The sequence below is a fragment of the Pleurodeles waltl genome, chromosome 11, assembly GCF_031143425.1.
Source record: "Pleurodeles waltl isolate 20211129_DDA chromosome 11, aPleWal1.hap1.20221129, whole genome shotgun sequence".
NCBI classification, from domain to species: Eukaryota; Metazoa; Chordata; class Amphibia; order Caudata; family Salamandridae; genus Pleurodeles; species Pleurodeles waltl.
In genome coordinates this window covers 407,575,904-407,596,906 of record NC_090450.1, presented here as the reverse complement: position 1 = coordinate 407,596,906, position 21,003 = coordinate 407,575,904, and the positions used below count along the sequence as shown (strand labels likewise).

Here is a 21,003-nt window from a genome sequence, read left to right as displayed (position 1 = left end):
GCTTTGGTTCAAGCAAGGTCGCGGTGTGTGTCAAAATGGTGCTGCCTGGACCAAGGAGGGACCTGGGGGCCTCACTTCAGACTGAGGAGGCAGAGGGGGCTCCCAACACTGGAGAGAGCCCACGGATAACCAGGCAGCACCCACGCGAGTCCAGGACACAGGGACAAAAAAGGTGCAAATTGCGGTTGGTGCAGCACAACAAAAAAAAGGTCCCACACCACCGGAGAACAACTCAGCGAGTTGTGCGTTGCAGGATGGAGTGCTGGGGGCCTGGGCTACACTGTGCACCAAGGATTCTTGGAAGAAGTGCACAGAAGCCCAAGGAGCTAGAGAAGACGCGGAACACAGGAGTACTGTCTCAAACTGGGAAGGCAAGCTCTTACCTCCTCCAAATTTGGACAGCTGGACCTTAGGACAGTCTGGGTCGTGTTGGTCCACCACCTGTGTTCCAGGGACCACGCTTGTTGTCAGGAGAGGAGTCCCAGAGAACGGGTCGTCGTATTGGAAGGTGTCTGCAGGAGCAGGGAAGTGCTTCCTTCACTCAACGGGAGTCCTTCGGTTCTTCTGGTGCGGGGTGAAGACAGAGCGTGCACAACTTCGAAACTGTTGCAAATACTGGCTGGAGCTGAAGTTGCAGGTCACATGAGTCATCCTGGATAATTTATTGCAGTTACAGCGGTTCCTGGAGCAGTCTGCGGTTGATTTGACAGTCAGAATCTGAAACAGAGGATTCCTGGAGGAGTCTTGCAAGCTGAATCTGAAGAGGAACCCACAGGAGAGACCCTAAATAGCCCTGCGAGGGGGATTGGCTGCCTACCCAGGTATGCACCTATCAGGAGGGATCTCTGACGTCATCTGCTGGCACTGGCCACTCAGAGATCTCCAGTGTCCCCACACCTTGGTTGGAAAACAAGATGGCTAACGCCAGGGACACATTGGAGGAGCTCTGGGCACCACCCTTGGGGTGGTGATGGACAGGGGAGTGGTCACTCTACTTTCCTTTGTCCAGTTTCACGCCAGAGCAGGGACTTCGGGTCCCTGAACCGGTGTAGACTGGCTTATAGAAGGAAGGCACCATCTGTGCCCTTCAACGCATTTCCATAGGCTCTGGGAGGCTACCCCTCCCAAGCCTGTAACACCTATTTCCAAATGGGGAGGGTGTAACACCCTCTTCCCAAAGGAAACTCATTGTCCTACCTTCCTGAGACTGAGCGGCTCTGAACTCAGGAGTACAGAATCCTGCCCTCCCAATACCATATTTGGAATGCTGGGACAATGCCATGATCTTAGACAACTTACATGGCCATATTGAAGCTACATATAGGTTTTGACCTATATGTAGTGCAAGCGTGTAATGGTATCCCCGCACTCACGAAGTCCGGGGAATTGGCCCTGGACAGCGTGGGGCACCTTTGCTAGTGCAAGGGTGCCCTCACACTTAGTAACTTTGCACCTAGCCTTCAGTAAATGAAGGTTAGATTAATAGGTGACTTATAAGTTACTTAAGTGCAGTGAAAATGGCTGTGAAATAGTGTGTGCACTATTTCACGCAGGCTGCAATGGCAGTCCTGAAGAAGGGTTTGTCTGAGCTCCTTATGGGTGCAAAAGAAATGCTGCAGCCCATAAGGATCTCCTGGAACCCCACTGCCCTGGGTACCTAGGTACCATATACTAGGGACTTATAAGGGGGGGGTCCAGTGTGCCAATTGGACTTCGAATATGAAGTCACTAAACTATAGTGACTAATTTGGAAGCAGAGCATAAGCACTAGAGTTCTGGTTAGCAGAACTTCAGTGACACAGTTTAGCACTACTGACAACACACACATTAGGCCACAAACTATGAGCACTGGGGTCCTGGCCAGCAGGATCCCAGTGAGACAGGCAAAACATACTGACAAACAGGAAGAAATTGAGGGTAACATGCAAAGAAAGATGGTACTTTTCTACATATGCATTTCCAAGTGTGTTGCTACTATTGCTAGGCATTTAGAGAACCCCTTGGGGGTCTTGATGACCCCAAAGGGAATCACTTTGAACTGAAAGGGTTGTCCACTTTGCACAAAATCAGAGGTATTGACGGTGTGCTGGGTGAACTGGAATGTGAAAGTAGGCATCCTTTAGGTGCAAAGCAGCCATGAAGTTGCCTTGTTGTAGTAGCGGGATAACATCTTTAAGAGCGACCATATGGAAGTGTTCTGAGAGAATCTATATATTTAGGGGTCTGAGGTCCAAAATTGGTCTTCGAGACCTATCCTTTTTGGGGATACGGAAGTAAACTAAGTAGACTCCTGTGCCCTGTTGATCTCATGGCACAAGTTCTACTGTTTCTTTTTGTAGAAGAGCTTGGCCTTCCTCTCTAAGCAGCTGCTGATGGTCTGCTGACAGTCTGTAGGTGCAGGGTGGAATGTTTGGAGGTTTGGAAGCAAGCTCCAAGGAATAACCATGATGGATAATATCCAGCACCCTCTGGTCTTTCCCAAACAGATTTAGTGCGATCGGGGGAAATGGTGGGCAAGTCAAGGTTTTGCAGCGGTGGCAGATGCTTTGGAAAAGCCACACCAACTTCTACCTCTAGAATTGTTGCCTCTGTGGAAGCCTTTTTAGTATCCCCTAGGCAATGTGGCCTGTGACTGTGGACGCTGATATGAAGTGGAGGTGTCTGTGAATGTGGTCTTTGCTGCTCAACGATATGGTGAGCAACAAAAAGTACCTTGCTGCGTAGGCGTTTGCAATGCCCCCATAGCTTTGGTCATCTCATTATCTTTATTAATTTTCCCAAGTAGAGAATCCAGTTGAGGGCCAAAGATGTGCACGCCATCAATGGTAAGTGCCATGATGTTTAGATGCACTTCCAACTTAAACCCTGAAACCTTGCCAGGCATGTCTTCTGACCAACACACTAGCGATGATGCCTCTTGCAGCTCTATTGGCTGCATCGAGACCAAAGCAAATTGAAGTAGTAACAATTAGCTTGCCCTCTGAAGCAATTTCATATACTCATTTTTTATATTTTTCTGAAAGGTGTTGAGGAGCTCCTGTATTTCATACCAAATGTGCCCTGTCATAACGGGAGAGACCAAAGGAGTTGGCAATTCTCAAATGATGGGCTGACTGGGCAGGTACTCTATTTCCCACAGCATCTATAGTCTTGCTTTCTTTATCTGGCAGGGGCGCCTCACCAGATGTTTGGGAATTTGCCCTTTTTTTGCTCTGTTGCAACTACTAAAGAGTCACGTGGTATTTGGCCCTTTATGTATGTGGGGTCACTAGGCAATGGCTTCTACTTTGTCAACCCATTGTGAAATACATGGGGCTTAGACCAGCTCCTTAAAAATGTCCGGTGTATGTCTAGCATGCCTTTGAGCATCAGCAGATATTGTGTCAAGTGCTGTGGTGAGAAAAGGGTTTCGAATAAAGGGTCATCGTCAAGAGGTTCAGGGTGTAGTTGAACCTTGTGGTATTTTGCGGTCCTACATATAACCTTATGATATGTAGTGGTATTGTCTGGCAGGGAAGGTTTTGCTAGATTCAGATCTGGATCCAAGTCTTATGTGGGTCTGTGTTGTATGTGTCCCACAACTCATCCTGGGGTGCAACAGGGCATTGGTTGCCAATATCCTGTAGGTCCCAGTCATCCCCATGTTCCCCAAAGAAATGAATGGATCCATGTGGAGAATAGTATGTGTCCACAGGAGGTGAGAAGTGTGCCAATAATGCCATAGCGGGTGGTGGTGGGCTGATGGGTGGTGGACTAGTGGCTTTATCCACTCTTTTTGTGTTTGGGTAGGCAGGGGGTTTCCAACGTTTCTTCAAAACGTAATTGTCTCTTGGCTGGCTTTTCTTTGAGGAGGTGTAGCCAGGATGTGAAGAGTATCCAGTTGTATAACCAGCTGTTTTTGTCTGGAGTCAAAATGTTGCTGTACCCATTGAAGTACAGGTTCAGAGCTGGCCCTTTGTTTGGAGCGAGTGCAAGACTTCGGTTCCCAAGCAGCTTTTGACACCAAGGGTTTCAGTGCCGTCTTGGATCCGAACTGCTTGGTTTTTGTCCCAAGGGTTTTGACTGAAGAGTCTTGGCGCCAACAACTGTTGCCCATGGATTTTGTGCTGCTCTAGCGGAGGCTGGGCACGTCAGATAAGATTTTCAGGGCAGTGGTGGTCCTGCATGGACTTTGGTCTTTCAGAAGTGGACGGTCAACCCTTTGGTATGTTGAGGCTGTGGCCCTGATGGAGGAAGCACAGTGCTCAGGCTGTCCAGATGGAAGTTCTTGAATCTCCTGCTCGGACCCCAAACTATCCCCTGTGGGAGAACATGTCCTCATCTGCTGCAGACACTTGAGCAGGGGCCTTTTGATGGTATTCTTTGGACCCAAATATGTCTGGAGTGTCTTCGATGGAGCATCAGGACATCTCGAGCCTTCTTGCGTGCCAATCATGCAGTATTTTCTTTGATCAAAACGACTTGCAAGCCTTGCAGGTAGATTCCTGGTGGTCCAGAGAAAGACAGAAGTTACACACCAGATGTTGGTCAGTGTGTGGGAACTTGGTGTGGCAACGTGGGCAAAATCTAAAGGGCATCAGTTTGATCGTCAGATTGACATGGCATGGGCGAGACATTGAAAAAATGAAAATGTGCCTTGAAAGGCGAAGGCCCCCTGCCTCGGTCGATTGGAAACGCGGCAAACGACCAATGTAGATCCCTAAATAACCGTGCTCATTAACAATGCAGACGTTCAAGGCATAACAAGTAGGAAAACGACAGCACTGAATGGAGCAAAGGAGCACACACCCGAACCAGACAGCGGAAATAAAACAATCTAACAATGGAGTTGAGGACCATGAACATTGCAAGCAAGAGGAGGAGTCAACATACCTCGTGATTCAAAAGACTTCTTAGAAAAAAAAGCAACTAGCACAATTCCAAGCCTAACAATATATGGTGGACTTATGCTAAGCACGTGTATCTACAGCCACACCACATGCCATCAAACATAAAGCTCCCTCGGCCAATCATAACACTATACTTTGAAATTGGAGCTTCTACAAGTGTCTCAAAGACTTCTGCAAGTCCAACTGCCAAAATATGCAAGTATCTTTGACCGCTAATTTCACAAAAACTACTGATTGGATTTACCCCAAATCACAAAAAGCACAATCTGTGGACCAAGATCTAGCTTCCAGCTGAATGTGGTCTAATTCCATTCAGCAGTTTTTTGCTGTCCCTGCTTGACAAATCACCCCAGAAATTTCCAAGCAAAAGCATGGGCGAGTGGCAAACTAGTATGGAAAATTTAATGAAAATTCGTCAAACAGCGGCTAAGTTAATGGCAAAATCAAAAACACTTTACCTTTCCATTGGGAATACTTTTGCACATGTGTATCGGTAGCGAGACGCTTTAGTTATTAGAAAAGGGCTCGGACCCCCAGCAACGTCACGTCAGTGTCTTTCATTGGCACATTGGCTTGCCTGTTAGAATCTGCTTGCTTTGATTAGTGGAAGGCACGCATACGTCATGCCTTTTCCGGTAGTTAGGCATCCTCGAGCGCAGCGTCCAAGTACAGAAAACATGTGAGGCTCACTGTTTCCGGTCAGGTTCATGTTTTTGTCCTTTTAACACAAGAAAAATCCGGTTCGGAGTTTACAACTGGTAATAGCTGTAAATGCGAGATCCTAGTGCATTGCAAATGCTTGTTTTTTGTTGCTGGTAACTTTGGCACCGTTTGACAAATCTTCACAAAACTTTACACAAAAGTGCTCTTTTTTGTCTAGTTTGTGCATGGAAAGTTTTGATGGGTTGGGATCTCCTGGGTCCAAAGGCCAAACCTATGCTGCGCATGCCAAAGGTGGCAGCCTGCTGGAGGGTTAGCCAAAAGGCATTGTGGCAGGTCAAACAATGGCGAATTCCTCACATGGTCAAAAGTTGTGAGCAGCATGTGGCTGGCTGCCTGTGGGAGTTGTTTCAACAGTAAAGCTGCAAGTTAGTGGGAAGGTTTTGGGGCATTTCTTGGAAGCTTACTGTCTGTAAATGACACTGTGCTAATAAATCATGCCTCAGTTATATATTTATTAAACATAAACTGAGAAAAACTCCATGCCCCAACCCTGACAGCAATACTACTAGTAAACTAAGAGGCACGTCAGAGATCATGTGTATTCTATATGTGGGCTAGATTCTAAGGGCCTCATTTTTTAGTAAGTGACACGTGACTGGGAAAGGGCAGAAATGCCCTGTATGTAAGGCAATATGCCACATTCCTGTCCAGTGTTGCATGCAAGATTGTTTTTATGCAGGAATGGACACTCTCCGGCACAAAAACAATCCTGAGAGTCATATTTCTCTGTGTCTGCAGAATGTAGCACACATATAAAGAGCAAGAAACGAGGAGACATTTCTCCTGGTTATACCTCCCCTGGGAAGGTGTAAGATTTTGGCACATCCTCAAGTTTACAAGTTCTTGTAAATCCTGGGATGCATCAAAATCCATGAGATATGTGTGAGAACACCCACGCAATGCCCATGGAACATCTTCTTGGGGCAGAGTAACAATGCAGCAATGCAGCAATCTGCACTGCATTACTCCAGATTTTTGGAGCCACGCGAAGTGGCTTTGAGTGGCTTCAAAAATCTGTCTTAAGGTTTGCAACACTCTTTCACCACGTTACGTGGTGCAAGAGTGATGCAAACAGCCTCTTAAATAGGCCCCACATTATACATGTAGCAAACATCTAGTCTATTTAATCAAACAAGAGTTGTTTTGTGCACCAGAAATGATGAACTTGCATGTTTGAAGGTACACTCATATGAAAATGAAGAAAATGGGCGCTCTGTAAAATATAATACAAGGCTGTCAGGTCATCTTTCTGAGAACTCTTTTCCTGGCTGAGTCCAAGAAGTATACTCCAACGGCAAGATGGATGGCTAGCAGTTCCAGGTATTTTATGTGTTGCTCCTAGTACAGAGGGGTCCATCTGCCTTGTAGAATCATTTTGTAGAGGTGAGCATTCCATCCCCCTGAACGGTGATAGTCCCCTGAGGAAGGGATCCTACAAAGGTCCTGTTGAATGGCAGGTTGCTTCTGTTTCACGATAGCAGAGTGTGCTCAGCCCTGGTCATTACCAACACTAGATCTTTTCAATGGGCTTCCGTATATGTCACTGCCTAAAGAGGCACCCCTCAAGTGGGCACAAGTATGATCAGGCATGTGGCACAACTACTACACATAAGGCAATCATTCCAAATAGTTTCAGCAGATTCAAACAGTTATGAGAACATGGAGTTTAAAAAAGAGGCAGCAGAGATAGGAATGCCACCATTCACTGTTTGTTAAGCTATGTTCTCCAGGAATAGCTGGAAATTCTGGGATCAAATGAATGACTTAACACTAATGGAGAACCCTAACCTTTGAATTAGAGACACTACACTTTGAGTGACTAAAGTTTGTGGCTGTTCTTCATCAGTCTGATGTCCAAGTACAGAAAGACATATGGTATTTCTGTGCAGATGCACCGCTACTACAGCTAGGCACTTTGTAAACAACCTTACAGCAGCAGTGACTGAACAGTAACAAATAGAACTGGTACTATTGTCCATGTACAGTAATGGCGATGCCTTGAGTGGATGGGAATGTGATAGTATGAGCCTTTTAGATCCAGCACGGACATGAAGTTGCCTCGGCGGAGCAGCAGGGATCCTCTGGATAGCAGACTATGTAGCCCTCCCATGGGGCCTTCTCCCTCCTGGTGCCTTGTGAGGAAAGTGTCTTGTGAGGAATAGGGGCTCCTACAATCTGGATCAGTGTCCTTTGGGTTTTGGGAAGGGAGTGTAGAGGTAGACTAGTGGCTGAGTCTATGACCTTTTAAGGGGTGGATAAGCTTTGGGGGGAGGGGGGGGGAGGGGTTGGAGGCCTGGTTAATCTTCAAAGGCCAGATTGAGTTTTTAAGAAACTCAATAAGCCCTGTAACCAGTGGGCCTGGCAAGGATTTGCCCATATTTGTATCCATAAACAAATTATTTTGCTTTGCACTGAGGACCTGGGACGGTTTTTCAATGATCAACCTCTGCACGGTGTCCAATCTCGGCGTCAACAGGGGCCCCGCCATTGGTGTCAATGTTGGTGGCCGAGTTGCTTTTGGAGTGGACATTAGCTTTTTGGGGTCTCGGGTCAAGGCAGATGCGAAGTGTAATGTAGCTCGGTGACTGTAGATGGGACTTTCGCTGACCCAGTCTCTCACGCCCAGACTGTCCCATTTGGAGGGGCCTAACCTGAAGGTTTTTGCTGTTTTTTGACTCAACACCAGACTCCCACAAAGGTGGTGCTCTGTTTAGGTTGGAGGGCATTTCGCGGCTCGACAATGACCTTGTGGAGCCTGTGGTGCTGTAGAGGTGTGGAGATCCTAACTAGTCTTCAAGCCTAGTGCTGGCATTGTTTTACCGCAGGCTCCAGAAATCACTTCTCTCTCTGATGACCCCCCTAGAAGGGCTCCCACAATAAAGGGAGGTCAATAAAACATATACAATCATCATATAACCCAAAAAAACCTTTATAAAAAATAAACTATGCTTTTGTGCATTCCTTCATACATTTGGCATTAGATTGTAATTGTCAGAACAGCACCACAATAAAAATAGCATGTGGAAGAAACACAGTCACGTAAGCATATAATCAGCCCTTAGAGGGCATAACCACATAAAAAGAGATTGGTAGAGATCAGTGCAGTGTAACTATATATTCAATGCATAGTGCAGTACACATTTTCGGGGCTAGCAGGCCTCCTAGAATATTATTACAAACAAGGCCCTTTGTCGAGCACAGACACGCAAAGAAACAGCGAGATGCCCGAAAACACGGATGAGGAAGAAACAACATACCGTCACGAAGCACAAAGCGGAGAGGCAAAAGAAAAAAGTGGTGTGCAGACATCAAAGTACATATATGGCTGAACGTGCAATAATCCATGTAACAGGGTCAGTCTCCCAGGCAGTAACAAAACAGCCTGAAGGAGGGACACATGTAAAGCATTCATCTAACAAACTGAAGGAATTTTGAAAGGCAGGCCAAGGAACGAATAAAAGTGATGGGCGTGTGATGGGCCTGGTGAAAGCCCACAGAAGTAGATTAAAATATGTCGAGAGACACCATATGCGTGCTGCCTGGGATCAACTTAAACATAGAGTAAGACCTGGAGAACAAAAAGCCTCTCTCATTGGCTGGACATCCTATCACTTATCTAAGTAGGAAACTCCCAAGGAGCTCAGACTTTAGTGCATTGGACTCAATTCAAATGAGCTCCAAAGCCATCAAGCGGCAATTCCTTCTAATAGCCAAAGACCACAACACCTTGTTGCCTTTCGGTTAGGATTGCACTATAAAATAAAATAAAAATAAATAAAAAAATTGCATGCATACACTTTCATCTACAAGTAAAAATACAGATCTAACATATGCTGTATTACTATGTGAAACACGAGGTTTGTAAACCACTTGAGTGTGGAGGACAGACCAAGAAGCAGAGCACCGAGTTAGCCGTGTGGTACTTTGTCTCCATTAACAGTGGCAATAAATAACATGCTATTCTCAGTGGAGCTGCTTGTGTGGTTTATAGAGAAACATGCTGCTTTTTCAAGTTTACCACATTTAGAGCACAATCTCATTACACTGTTCAAGAAAGTATCAACAGTTGTTTTAAAGCAAAACAGAAGAATGTTACTTACCATCAGTAACACCCTTTCTGGTGGATACACAACCTTCCACAGGTTCCTCGTCTTTAGATTCCTCACCTTTAGAATGTTCTACAGGTGCCAGGCTGGATTCAGAAACTTTTCCCAGGAGTACTTCTGCACCCCCCTAGCTGGTGACACGCAAATCCTTGTTGGCCTTGTTCCCCTAGCAGAGGCACATAAAAGCACTACACAAGCATACCAACGTCAGTTTGTTGCTAGACTCTTTCTTCGCTTTTGGGCGTTGAGCACAAAAAGTTTGAGGTACCTGTGTGCAGATCTCTAATTTGGGACCTTTTTAGACAGTAAATGAAGACCACTCTACAGAATCGGCAGGTTAGAGAACGGAGAGAAGTCTGCAAGTAGCTTGTTTTTCTTAAAAGCTTCTTGCAGATTCCTCACCTTTAGAACCGTTACTAAAGCAGTACCACAGAAAGAAGGAGGATCTGTGGCGTGGGCTCAGACCAAAAAGTCCTGTAGGGCCGAAGGGGCAAAATGTCCTTCCATCAGACCTAGCTGTCAAGACAGTAGTACTTTGTGAACGTGTGCAATGATGCCCACATAGCAGCATGAAGAATGTCTAGGACAGGCAATCCATGTGCGAAGGCAGTGGTGGCAGCCTTGGTCCTGGTAAAGGGTACTTTTTTCGGTCAATGTGTAGCAGATCGTACAAGATCTTAATGCAAAGGACTTGCCTGACTGACTTTTACTTAATGTTGGGCCAACTGAGACTTCAGAACCCACTGCAGAGCCCACAAATGCCACCTGGTGTGGTGGACAAGCAGAATGAATGAGGCTAACAGGCCAAGAAGCCCTCACAGTTGCTCTAATCAACATCGAGGCTGAAACATCAGGATCTTAGCCTAACTGTCCTATACCAATTGAGACAGAAGAAAGGCTCTGAACAGCAACATACTCAAGAAAGCTCTGATAAAAGGAAGTCTACGCCAAGGACTGATGTGTGACTTCAGTTTATTGAAGGAGAACCTCAGCAATTCTAGGAGCTTCACTGTCATCTGGAGGTTGCTATGACGGACTGCGGCAAGCCTGCTTTAAACAGCCAGTAGAAGTAGGAGAAAAAAACTGGTATCCTCAATCTCCCAGCATGAGCGACGACCACCACCGCCACCACCACCACCATCCCTTTCATGAACACCTGAGGGGAGCTGGAAAGGCCAAAGGGAGGGGGGGAACTAAAAATGCACTTGGTCAACCTTGAACTGCAGGTGACGTCTCTAGGACTGCAGGACCCGTACATTAAGGTGGATGGGGAAGAGGGTTATGGGAAATAGAATTCACCTTGCTGGTAGAAGCTTAGAACACTAAACTCTGGAATGGGATGCTGCAAAATCAGGGTCAGACGCCAATCTGTGACGTTTGGCCACCTTCCTGTTCACTGATGGGCAAGAGCAAGGCTTGAACCAAATGCCCATTAGAGTGTCAGTTAGGGCCCACGATAGAAGGAACATTGGGAACGCACTGGTAATTGTAGAACTAAGAAAGGCTTAGCCATGTATTGCTCTACAGTGCTCCCAACTATTGGATGAGTATGTTAATTTCTTTTGTATTGCAAAAAATATAATATAATATATATATATATATATATATATATATATATATATATATATATATATATTTATTATATTATTATTTTTTTTAAGTGCCAGTTATGGCTTTGTCAAATGGTAGCAAGGGCTGAGAAGAAGTAGGCTCAGGTTGCACAATTTCTGTAAGGACATTTGTCTCAGTTTTAACAAAAAGACATTGTAGGTCCAGGACCACAGCAGCAGGTTTGATTACCACAGCAAAGGAGCCTTTTCTTCCATTGGCAGCCTCTGGGGGCAAATCAGGGAGGGGAAGTATCAAGACCACTGACCTCTAAATCCATGTTTACCTATTATTATAATAATGTGGGGGGTAAATCCTCTCCATCACCACCACCACAGTCCTCTCCGGTTGGAGGCAAACCCTGATCAGAATCATACAAAATAAATTAAAAAAAAGACTATGGAGCAGTAGTGGGAGTATATAAGGCTGAACAGGAACCAAGTGCATTGGAGTGGAGTGGCAGCCTGACCTCAGTCCGGGTCGAGACCGATTCAGCTGGGGGTCAGCCAGCGGAGTCCGCACCGGATCCTCATCCAGTGCTGTCAACGTCAGGACCAGCGTTACTGAAAGTGAGAATGGTTTTGATGCTAGAATGGAAGTCGGCACAAGAGTTGTTATGGAACTAGAGAGAAGTTCTAGAGGCTCAGGTGGTGCAGAGAACTCAACCACCGATTGTAACATAACTGGAAGCCCCTGCAGATCCTTGAGGTCCGAATTCACACTAGTGAGTGCCAAAGGAGTGCCATAACAGGCAGCATGGCCTCCTTAAAGGCCTAGACCTGCTGCGGTATCTCCAGGGGCTCAGGGAACTCTGGCACAACTGGATCATTTTTAGATTCAGCTCCTTGATCAGGAGTGAGATCGGTTGCCACCTTGACACCCTTGAGACTTCTATTTTGGTAGACGGCGGCAGAAAAGACTTGAGTCCAATTTTTCCCTTATTACTTTTCCTCCTCCATTTAGACTTTGACCTACCGAATGACTTTGACTGCAAGAAAGACCTGTTGAAGAATGGGCCCCGAGAGCGAGAGTAGGTCTGCACCCTTGTCTTGGAGTGGGACTTATGAGAGGTCCATGACTACTTCCTATGTTTAGCAAAGTACAGCTTTGTTTCACAGTCCCAGACTGCTGTTGGATGAATGAGGGCACACTCATCGCATTACTCGAGAATCATGCCCCCAGAGTCAAAACACAACAGCCACATCTTGTGCGGGTCGGTTACCAACATCTGCTTCCTAAAGCTATAGGTGGAAACCTGTAGATTTAGGTGAGGGCATTGCTCTCTTGAATATTAGATTTTTACTTGAAACTGTGAAATACAGACAATAGAGGGAGATCAGCCCCGGGCAGAAAGAAAGGAACTGACTTTGGCACACACAGGTGATGCTCATATGTGGCTCTGCTCAGTCACTTTTGGGGTGAAACAAAGCCAACGAATATCAGAAAGGTCCTGTTTGGACTCTCCGAAAGGGAGAATAATGGGCAGGAAAAAAACACATTTATGCATTAATGATCGAAAAATATTCTCACTATATGCCTCACAAATAGCTAATAGTTATCAATGGAAAAATAATCAGAAAAAAGTGACCAAAGGTCTAGGAAGTACAGACTTCTCTTCTTAGTCAGTACAAATATGCTTATCTGGGCATGCTCTTTTATTCTAAGGAAGTTGCAATATCTACTTTATTTACTTATTATGAAATGAAGAAGCAATTGTAGTGAGTCGAAGACAACAGAAGAGAATGAGCAAGGGCAGCTCCACTACACATGACGAATTATGAAGTATATTTATGGTACGCTATTAAAAAAGTGGAGCAAAACCCACTTGTTAGCCGCAGTTCATCGCAGAGGATGTAAAAAAAAAATTCCGCTGGTTGGGAGACCTGGAGAGATTTTTATATTTTAAAAGCATTTATGGGAGAATACTGGATTCTAACTATTGCTATATAGTTGTTTAACTTACACCTCACATCGGGAATTTACTGGGTTAGGTTGAGGACATCTAATGCAGCCTCTTAGTGAGAAGATTTTTTGATCATTTATGCAGAAAAACAGTATGTGCCTTACGAATGTCTAATAGATCTAAATGGAAAATGAATCAGAAAAAAGTGACAAACAAATTCAAAGGTCCCAAAGTTTAGAAAGTACAGACCTCATCTTATTCAGTACAATATTTTTTTTCTGGGCATACCACCTTTATTCAAAGGAAGGTTCAATATTTACTTTATCTACCCATGAGTATGAACCAAAGGTGCAACTCCACTGACTCGAAGAGAACAGACAGAACAATGATCCTAGACATGTACACAGCACTTGAAGAATTGTGAAGTATATTTATGGTACTTTATTAAAGGCAGTGCAAGATCCACTTGTGAGCCGCAGTTTATCACGGAGGATGAAAAAAAATAAAAAATGTTTCTGTTGGTTTGGAGACCCGGAGAGATTTTTAGGTTTTAAAAACATTGATGGGAGAACACTGCGATTTTACTATTGTTTTATAGTTGTTTGACTTGTACCTCAGATCAGAAATTCACTTGGGTAGGTTGAGGAAATTTGATGCAGCCTCTGTTTTTCTGCTCCGAAACACAGGATGTCAAATTACTGACTTGCAGTGGGAAAAACAAAATAGCTTTCGGGAATTAGAAAACCTACAACTACGAGTTTGATTTAGAACTGTATGAGGACTCTAGTCAAAGGCATAGGCAATGTGAAAAGGTCTGCTTTTCAGTCACACGCAGGCAACTAGGCTCTGACATCCAAGGGAGCGGACTCTGAAAATCTATCCCACTCAAATAAGGAATGGCTACCCCCACCTCACCAGGCTATGGGGAGCATGGCAGTGACAGAAAAAAACTTGAGAGAGAGAAAGGACACTTCTATATTTCTATGTAAAATGCACTTAGTCCCACATAAATAAGATCATTACTTCTCAAGTTATGTATGTTGGGAGCAGAAACGTTTTGCATTGATTAAGCAAGTGCTGCGTTTCTGTGCTGGGCGTATGGTGCCAAGCACCACGAATCATAAAATGTAGCACAAGATGTAGTTTCGCCTTCTGAATGTGAAGTTTCCAAAGTCGCTTCCTTTTAAAAATGCCTGTGGGATGGATTATGGAATTCACATTCAGTCCTGTCCTGCTTAGACCCTTGCTGGAGAACAAAGCACTGACAAATGGATTGTTAGCCCCTACTGTTCTCCTGCAAACCTATCCAGTAATATGCTACCCTTGTCTGGAATGCACACATCCTGTAGTCTGTTCCTGCTCTGTGGAGCAGTCTGGAAACTACAGGCACCCCAGTCAGTTCATCTACATGGCTCCCACACCTACTTTATGTCTGTCACCAGTGCTAGGGAATTTGAACGTAGCACATAGTTTGAGAGGCACTGACTGCTTGTCAGTGCCTCCAAGTAAGATATGAAATGAATCATTACCAAATTCTGCTATATACAAGCATCTCTACTCCACCAGCACAGAGGAATGTAAACAAAAAGACTCTCAAAATGTCCGTTTACTAACCCAAACTGGGAACAAGTATGCACTTCTTCTTGCAGTGCTGTGACCTGCTCCGCAAGGGGAGGAAGATGTACTGCACAGTGCGCAGAGAGGAGTAGGCAGAGAGAAAAAGAGCAAGGTACAGCAAACTTAAGTCTGCATTGAGATCATCTAGAGATAGTGAGTCGCACAGGAGGCTCGAACAGCTCTGTTGGCATGAAAAAAGCTAAAGAAGGTCCAGCAGGAGACATTCAACAACATAATCTAAGAGCCTGCAAAGGCCTGGCCCAACCCATACCGACCATGACTTTGTTGCAGCCTGTATCACCATTTTCTAACTAGGGAGAGAGAGAGAGGAAAAGAGGGGAGAAAGGAAGAGAAGGGAGAGAGGAAGAAAGGGGGGAGAGGGATGGTATCCCCTACTTTTCAGCTCAATTCTTAGGATTCGGTCTCATTAGCTTAAATTTTTTGATCTGAACTAGGAAGTGCTTCAGCCATCCTTCTACCCCTAATGGTTCAACAAAGAGCAGTTTTTAGAGAGGTCATCCAACACTAACTCCAAATCGTAATTTTTTGTTTAATAGAGAGCACAAAGAAAGCCCAGGTCCTGTGGATTCTCAGTCACCTGAAATTTAAGACCAGCAACTAAAAAAAAAAAATAAAAAAAAAATGCCCTTTACAATGGGCTTTGACTCAAAAGCAGCACCCGTAGAAAAAAACACCTCTTATAAAAATGATAACCCTTGAGGACTAGCTGACGCAACGGTCTCCACCTGAAAAGTGTCTTGTGCCCCAATTACAGAGAACAGGAGCCTCAGTGACACACACACTAACTGGATAATTGTTTACTAACATGGAAATAGTACCCTGTACTCTAAACTATTTTGTTTTCTGTTGGTGGGTATCCATTTCAGTTTTGGTGGCACGTTTATATTTTTGTCTGTCACAGTTTTAGCTAGTTCTCTGTAGCCTGGGCCATTAAACCGTTAAAGATATCAAACCCCTACCGCCATAACCAGGTCAGCTCAGAAACTGGAACAAAGCATAGCCAATGAAACCATGCCTAATACATTAACATTCTGGACAGTATTTTTGTTTTTGAGTCTCTACACAAGGCCATAGATGGTGTGCTGACTATATTAAATTAAAGTCCAATTCCTTTAAAAAAAGGTACATCTCTGACTAGACATTGATTGCATGCTATGTAATAATTGTCAATACTATATCTGGGATTCAAAGTCTCTCCCAAATCCAACAGTAAGTCTTACGCTTAACTTAACTACCATTGGAGAGTAATCTGATTACCCAACAGAACCTAATATCTTGACAAATCACTGCTAACAGAGAACCCACCATAGATGATGCCTGGTAACCACTGAAGACTCAGGGAAAAGGTTTCTCATCCCCTCTTCAACATTCACTTCATTTCTTTGATATTAGCCCTGTCTCAACTGAACAACATGCAAACCATGACAGGGAGGACTGGTGTGGCAAAAGAGCTGTAATTCTTCAACTGGGCACTGTAAAATGGATGAAATGTATTGTCTGCTATAAAGATGATTGAGGTAAGTGGAGAGCAAGCTCAACTCGAACACTGGGTTCCTGCAGCAAATTGTTTCGTCACAAGACCCTCCAAATGAAGTGTCCTCTGTTACAAGTTACTACAAGCAATGCATTCATGAACTTTTTCTAACCACAAAGACAGAAAAAGTGAGAAACTTGCAACAGCCACAAGCAACACCATATGGAGCAAATAAAGATTTGATGACAGACAGTCAAGAAGCATGCCTAATTAATCTAGTTTACCAGCACCTGGTGCTTCAATGTAAGGTGCAGTGAATGACTTACCTTCTGGAAGGTTTGCACGGAGGCAGAATAGGAGCGCAGGGACAAGGCAAACTTCAGCAGGTTCTGCTGCAATGGAAAGAGGTACTGACTGGCTTTCTTCAGAATGAGCTGGTAGTTGGTGAAATCGGTACCTGTCGAGCAAGAGAAGCAAGGTGAAAAGTAGCTGGGGGACTAATCTCAGTAAGAGTTTGTGGAAAAACTGTGCTGACTGCAGAAGCCCCCTTACTTTCTGCCCCCATTTGTAGTTGATACTGGTGTTTTCGGACTGGCTGTTCCTTGGGCACTCCTAACCAGTCCCAGGGCCAGTGCTAGGTTTAAAATGGTATACACAAATTAGGCCTAATTATAATTGGCTCTGACAACCTATTTATTAATCCCTAGTACTAGTACATGGTAAGGCATGTATGTTAGGAACCCCATTATAGTTAGTGCACCCATATGTGCACTGCTGTGGTGTTCAGTGTCACTGTGAAGGCAGGCCTGCCTTGCTGGCTGCTTTTAATGTAAAATTAACCCTAAAATCGACTTTGGAGTTAAAGTTACTTCAAAATCTTCAACTACCTTATTTTGCATATAAGCCACCCCTAAGGTCTGGTAAGGGCAAACTTTATGGGTGACCTATATGCAAAAATAAAGTAGTTGGAGACTTTGCTCCTGGACGTCATATGCTTTACACAGACTGGAAAACAGTGCCCTTCTATCTAACGCAGTTGTCTGCCAGATTTGTGCTTTTGATGGGTGCACATGTCCACTCAACAAGAAAGTGTGGATTCTAGTCCATGCAGCTGCTGTACACATACGTGCAACATATTACCTAGGAAAGCCATAGTGGTTCCTTTCTAACAAGTGACATGTACCCTAGACACAAAATGTAAAGTCAGTTTGGCTTTGGCACAGCAAACCTGACTTTAACAAAGCCCATTTTGAATATAGGTTTCCTTAAGTGGGGTTTGCCAGAAGCTACTAAAAGTTGCTTTATCATTCTGGGGGATTTTGCAAGGTCAATATAAAAGACTACAGCTTTAGTGACCTCTAGAGGCTGTAAGGCTCTGCCTCTAACTGAGGTTGGGGCACAAAATTTAACACTCATGTTTATCCTAAAGATAGCCTCCCCATTTTAAGGATGACCTCTTCTTAGTGGACTTGTAAAACAGGGCCCCTCCATTGTCAGGGTTTGCAGCATTTCTTTTGCCACCCATAGGGAGCTAACTCTTCAGAACTGAGTGACTCTAATAAGAAGACCACCTTCCAATGGCAGGGGTGTGATTGTAGGAAAGTACCATCTTGCCTGGCATGTTACCCCCATTTTCACTGTATGTATGTATATTTTAGCCCCTGTGTCACTGGGATCCTGCTAAGCAGGACCCCAGTGCTCATAGTATGTGCCCTTTATGTGTTCCCTGTGTGGTGCCTAACTGTATTACTGAGACTCTGCTAACCAGAACCTCAGTGTATATGCTCTCTCTGCTTTCTAAATTGGTCACTGCAGGCTAGTGACTAAATTTACCCATGCTCATTGGCACACTGGTACACCCATATAATTCCCTTGTATATGGTACTGAGGTAGCCAGGGTATTGGGGTTCCAGGAGACCCCTACGGGATGCAGCATTTCTTTTGCTGCCCATAGGAAGCTCAGACAATTCTTACACAGGCCTACCACTGCAGCCTGAGTGAAATAACGTCCACGTTATTTCACAGACATTTTTCACTGCACATAAGTAACTTATAAGTCACCTATATGTCTAACCTTCACCTGGTGAACATTGGGTGCCAAGTTACTTAATGTGTGGGCACCCTGGCACTAGCCAAGGTGCCCCCACATCGTTCAGGGCAAATTCCCCGGACTTTGTGAGTGCGGGGACACCATTACAGGCGTGCACTATACATAGGTCACTACCTATGTATAGCGCCACAATGGTAACTCCGAACATGGCCATGTAACATGTCTAAGATCATGGAATTGTCACCCCAATACCATTCTTGCATTGGGGGAACAATTCCAAGATCCCCCGGGTCTCTAGCACAGAACCCGTGTACTGCCAAACTGCCTTTCTGGGGTTTCCACTGCAGCTGCCAACCCCTCAGACAGGTTTCTGCCCTCCTGGAGTCCAGGCAGCCCTGGCCCAGGAAGGCAGAACAAAGGATTTCCTCTGAGAGAGGGTGTTACACCCTCTCCCATTGGAAATAGGTGTGAAGGGCTGGGGAGGAGTAGCCTCCCCCAGCCTCTGGAAATGCTTTGATGAGCACAGATGCTGCCCCTCTCTGCATAAGCCAGTCTACACCGGTTCAAGGATCCCCCAGCCCTGCTCTGGCGCGAAACTGGACAAAGGAAAGGGGAGTGAGAACTCCCCTGACCAGTAACTCCCAGGGGAGGTGCCCAGAGCTCCTCCAGTGTGTCACAGACCTCTGCCATCTTGAAAACAGAGGTGTTGGGGGTACACTGGACTGCTCTGAGTGGCCAGTGCCAGCAGGTGACGTCAGAGACCCCCTCTGTTAGGCTCTTACCTCTCTTGGTAGCCACACCTCCTTTTCTGGCTATTTAGGGTCTCTCCTCTGGGGAATTCTTCAGATAATGAATGCAAGAGTTCTCCAGAGTTCCCCTGCACTTCCCTCTTCGACTTCTACCAAGGATCGACCGCTGACTGCTCCAGGACGTCTGCAAAACCGCAACAAAGTAGCAAGAAGACTACCAGCAACATTGTAGCGCCTCATCCTGCCGGCTTTCGCGACTGTTTCCTGGTGGTGCATGCTCTGGGGGTCACCTGCTTTCACCCTGCACTGGAAGCCAAGAAGAAATCTCCTGTGGGTCGAAGGAATCTTCCCCCTACTAACGCAGGCACCAAAAGACTGCATCACCGTCCTCTGGGTCCCCTCTCATCCTGACGAGCGTGGTCCCTGGAACACAGGAACTCCATCCAAGTGACTCCAACAGTCCAGTGACTCTTCAGTCCAAGTTTGGTGGAGGGAAGTCCTTGCCTCCCCACGCTAGACTGCAAACCTGTGTACTGCGTGATTTGCAGCTGCTCCGGCTCCTGTGCACTCTTCCAGGATTTCCTTTGTTCACAGCCTAGCCTGGGTCCCCAGCACTCCGTCCTGCAGAGCTCAACCCTCTGAGTTGGCCTCCGGCGTCGTGGGACCCTCCTTTGTGACTGAGCCAGCTCCGGATCACAAATCTTCCAAGTGCCTGTTCGGGTACTTCTGCGGGTGCTGCCTGCTTCAGTGGGGGCTCTCTGAGTTGCTGAGCGCCCCCTCTGTCTCCTCCTCCAAGGGGTGACATCCTGGTCCTTCCTGGTCCCCAGCAGCACCCAAAAACCTCTACTGCGACCCTTGGAGCTAGCAAGGCTCGTTTGCGGTATTTCTGCGTGGGAATACTTCTGCAACCTTCATCGCAACGTGGGACATCTTCCAACCAAAGGAGAAGTTCCTAGTCCTCTTCGTTGTTGCAGAAATCCAAGCTTCTTCCATCCGGAGGCAGCTTCCCAGCACCTTCATCCGAGGTTTCCTGGGCTCCTGCCCCCCCCTGGACACTATCGCGACTGTTGGACTTGGTCCCCTTGCTTTGCAGGTTCTCAGGTCCAGGTATCAGTCTCCAGTGCTTTGCTGGTGTTTGTGGTTCTTGCAGAATCCCCCTATCATGACTATTGTGTTCTTTTGGGGTAGTAGGTGTATTTTACTCCTACTTTTCAGGGTCTTGGGGTGGGGTATCTTGGACACCCTGACTGTTTTCTTACAGTCCCAGCGACCCTCTACAAGCTCCCATAGGTCTGGGGTCCATTTGAGATTCACATTCCACTTTTGAAGTATATGGTTTGTGTTGCCCCTAGACCTATGTTCACCTATTGCATCCTATTGTAATTCTACACTGTTTGCATTACTTTTCTGACTCTTACTTACCTATTTGTGGTTTGTGTACATATAACTTGTGTATATTACTTACCTTCTTACTGAGGGTACTCACCGAGATACTTGTGGCATATTGGCATAAAAATAAAGTACCTTTATTTTTAGTAACTGAGTATTGTGTTTTCTTATGATATTGTGCATATGATGTAAGTGGTATAGTAGGAGCTTTGCTTGTCTCCTAGTTCAGCCTAAGCTTCTTTGCCATAGCTACCTTCTATCAGCCTAAGCTGCTAGAAACACCTCAATTCTAATAATAAGGGATAACTGGACCTGGCACAGGGTGTAAGTACCACAGGGTACCTACTATAAGCCAGGCCAGCCTCCTACTGGTGGTGCAGCGGTGGGATAAGTACTTGCAACTGCTTTACTACTTTGTCATGTTGCACTTTCATAAGATAATCATGTACCAAACAGTTCAGTGTATGTACACTT

General features: G+C 45.5%; 1 protein-coding gene across 3 annotated transcripts in view; it reads right to left on the bottom strand.

Moving 5' to 3' along the window:
• The window catches only part of UGGT1 (UDP-glucose glycoprotein glucosyltransferase 1), a 1,185,714-nt gene that overhangs the window by 1,093,792 nt on the left and 70,919 nt on the right, over window positions 1-21,003 (bottom strand). For all 3 annotated transcript variants that reach the window (XM_069213734.1, XM_069213736.1, XM_069213735.1), the window contains exon 4: window positions 16,668-16,798. In XM_069213734.1, the coding sequence (XP_069069835.1) occupies window positions 16,668-16,798 (131 nt within the window). The remainder of the gene's footprint in view (window positions 1-16,667; window positions 16,799-21,003) is intronic.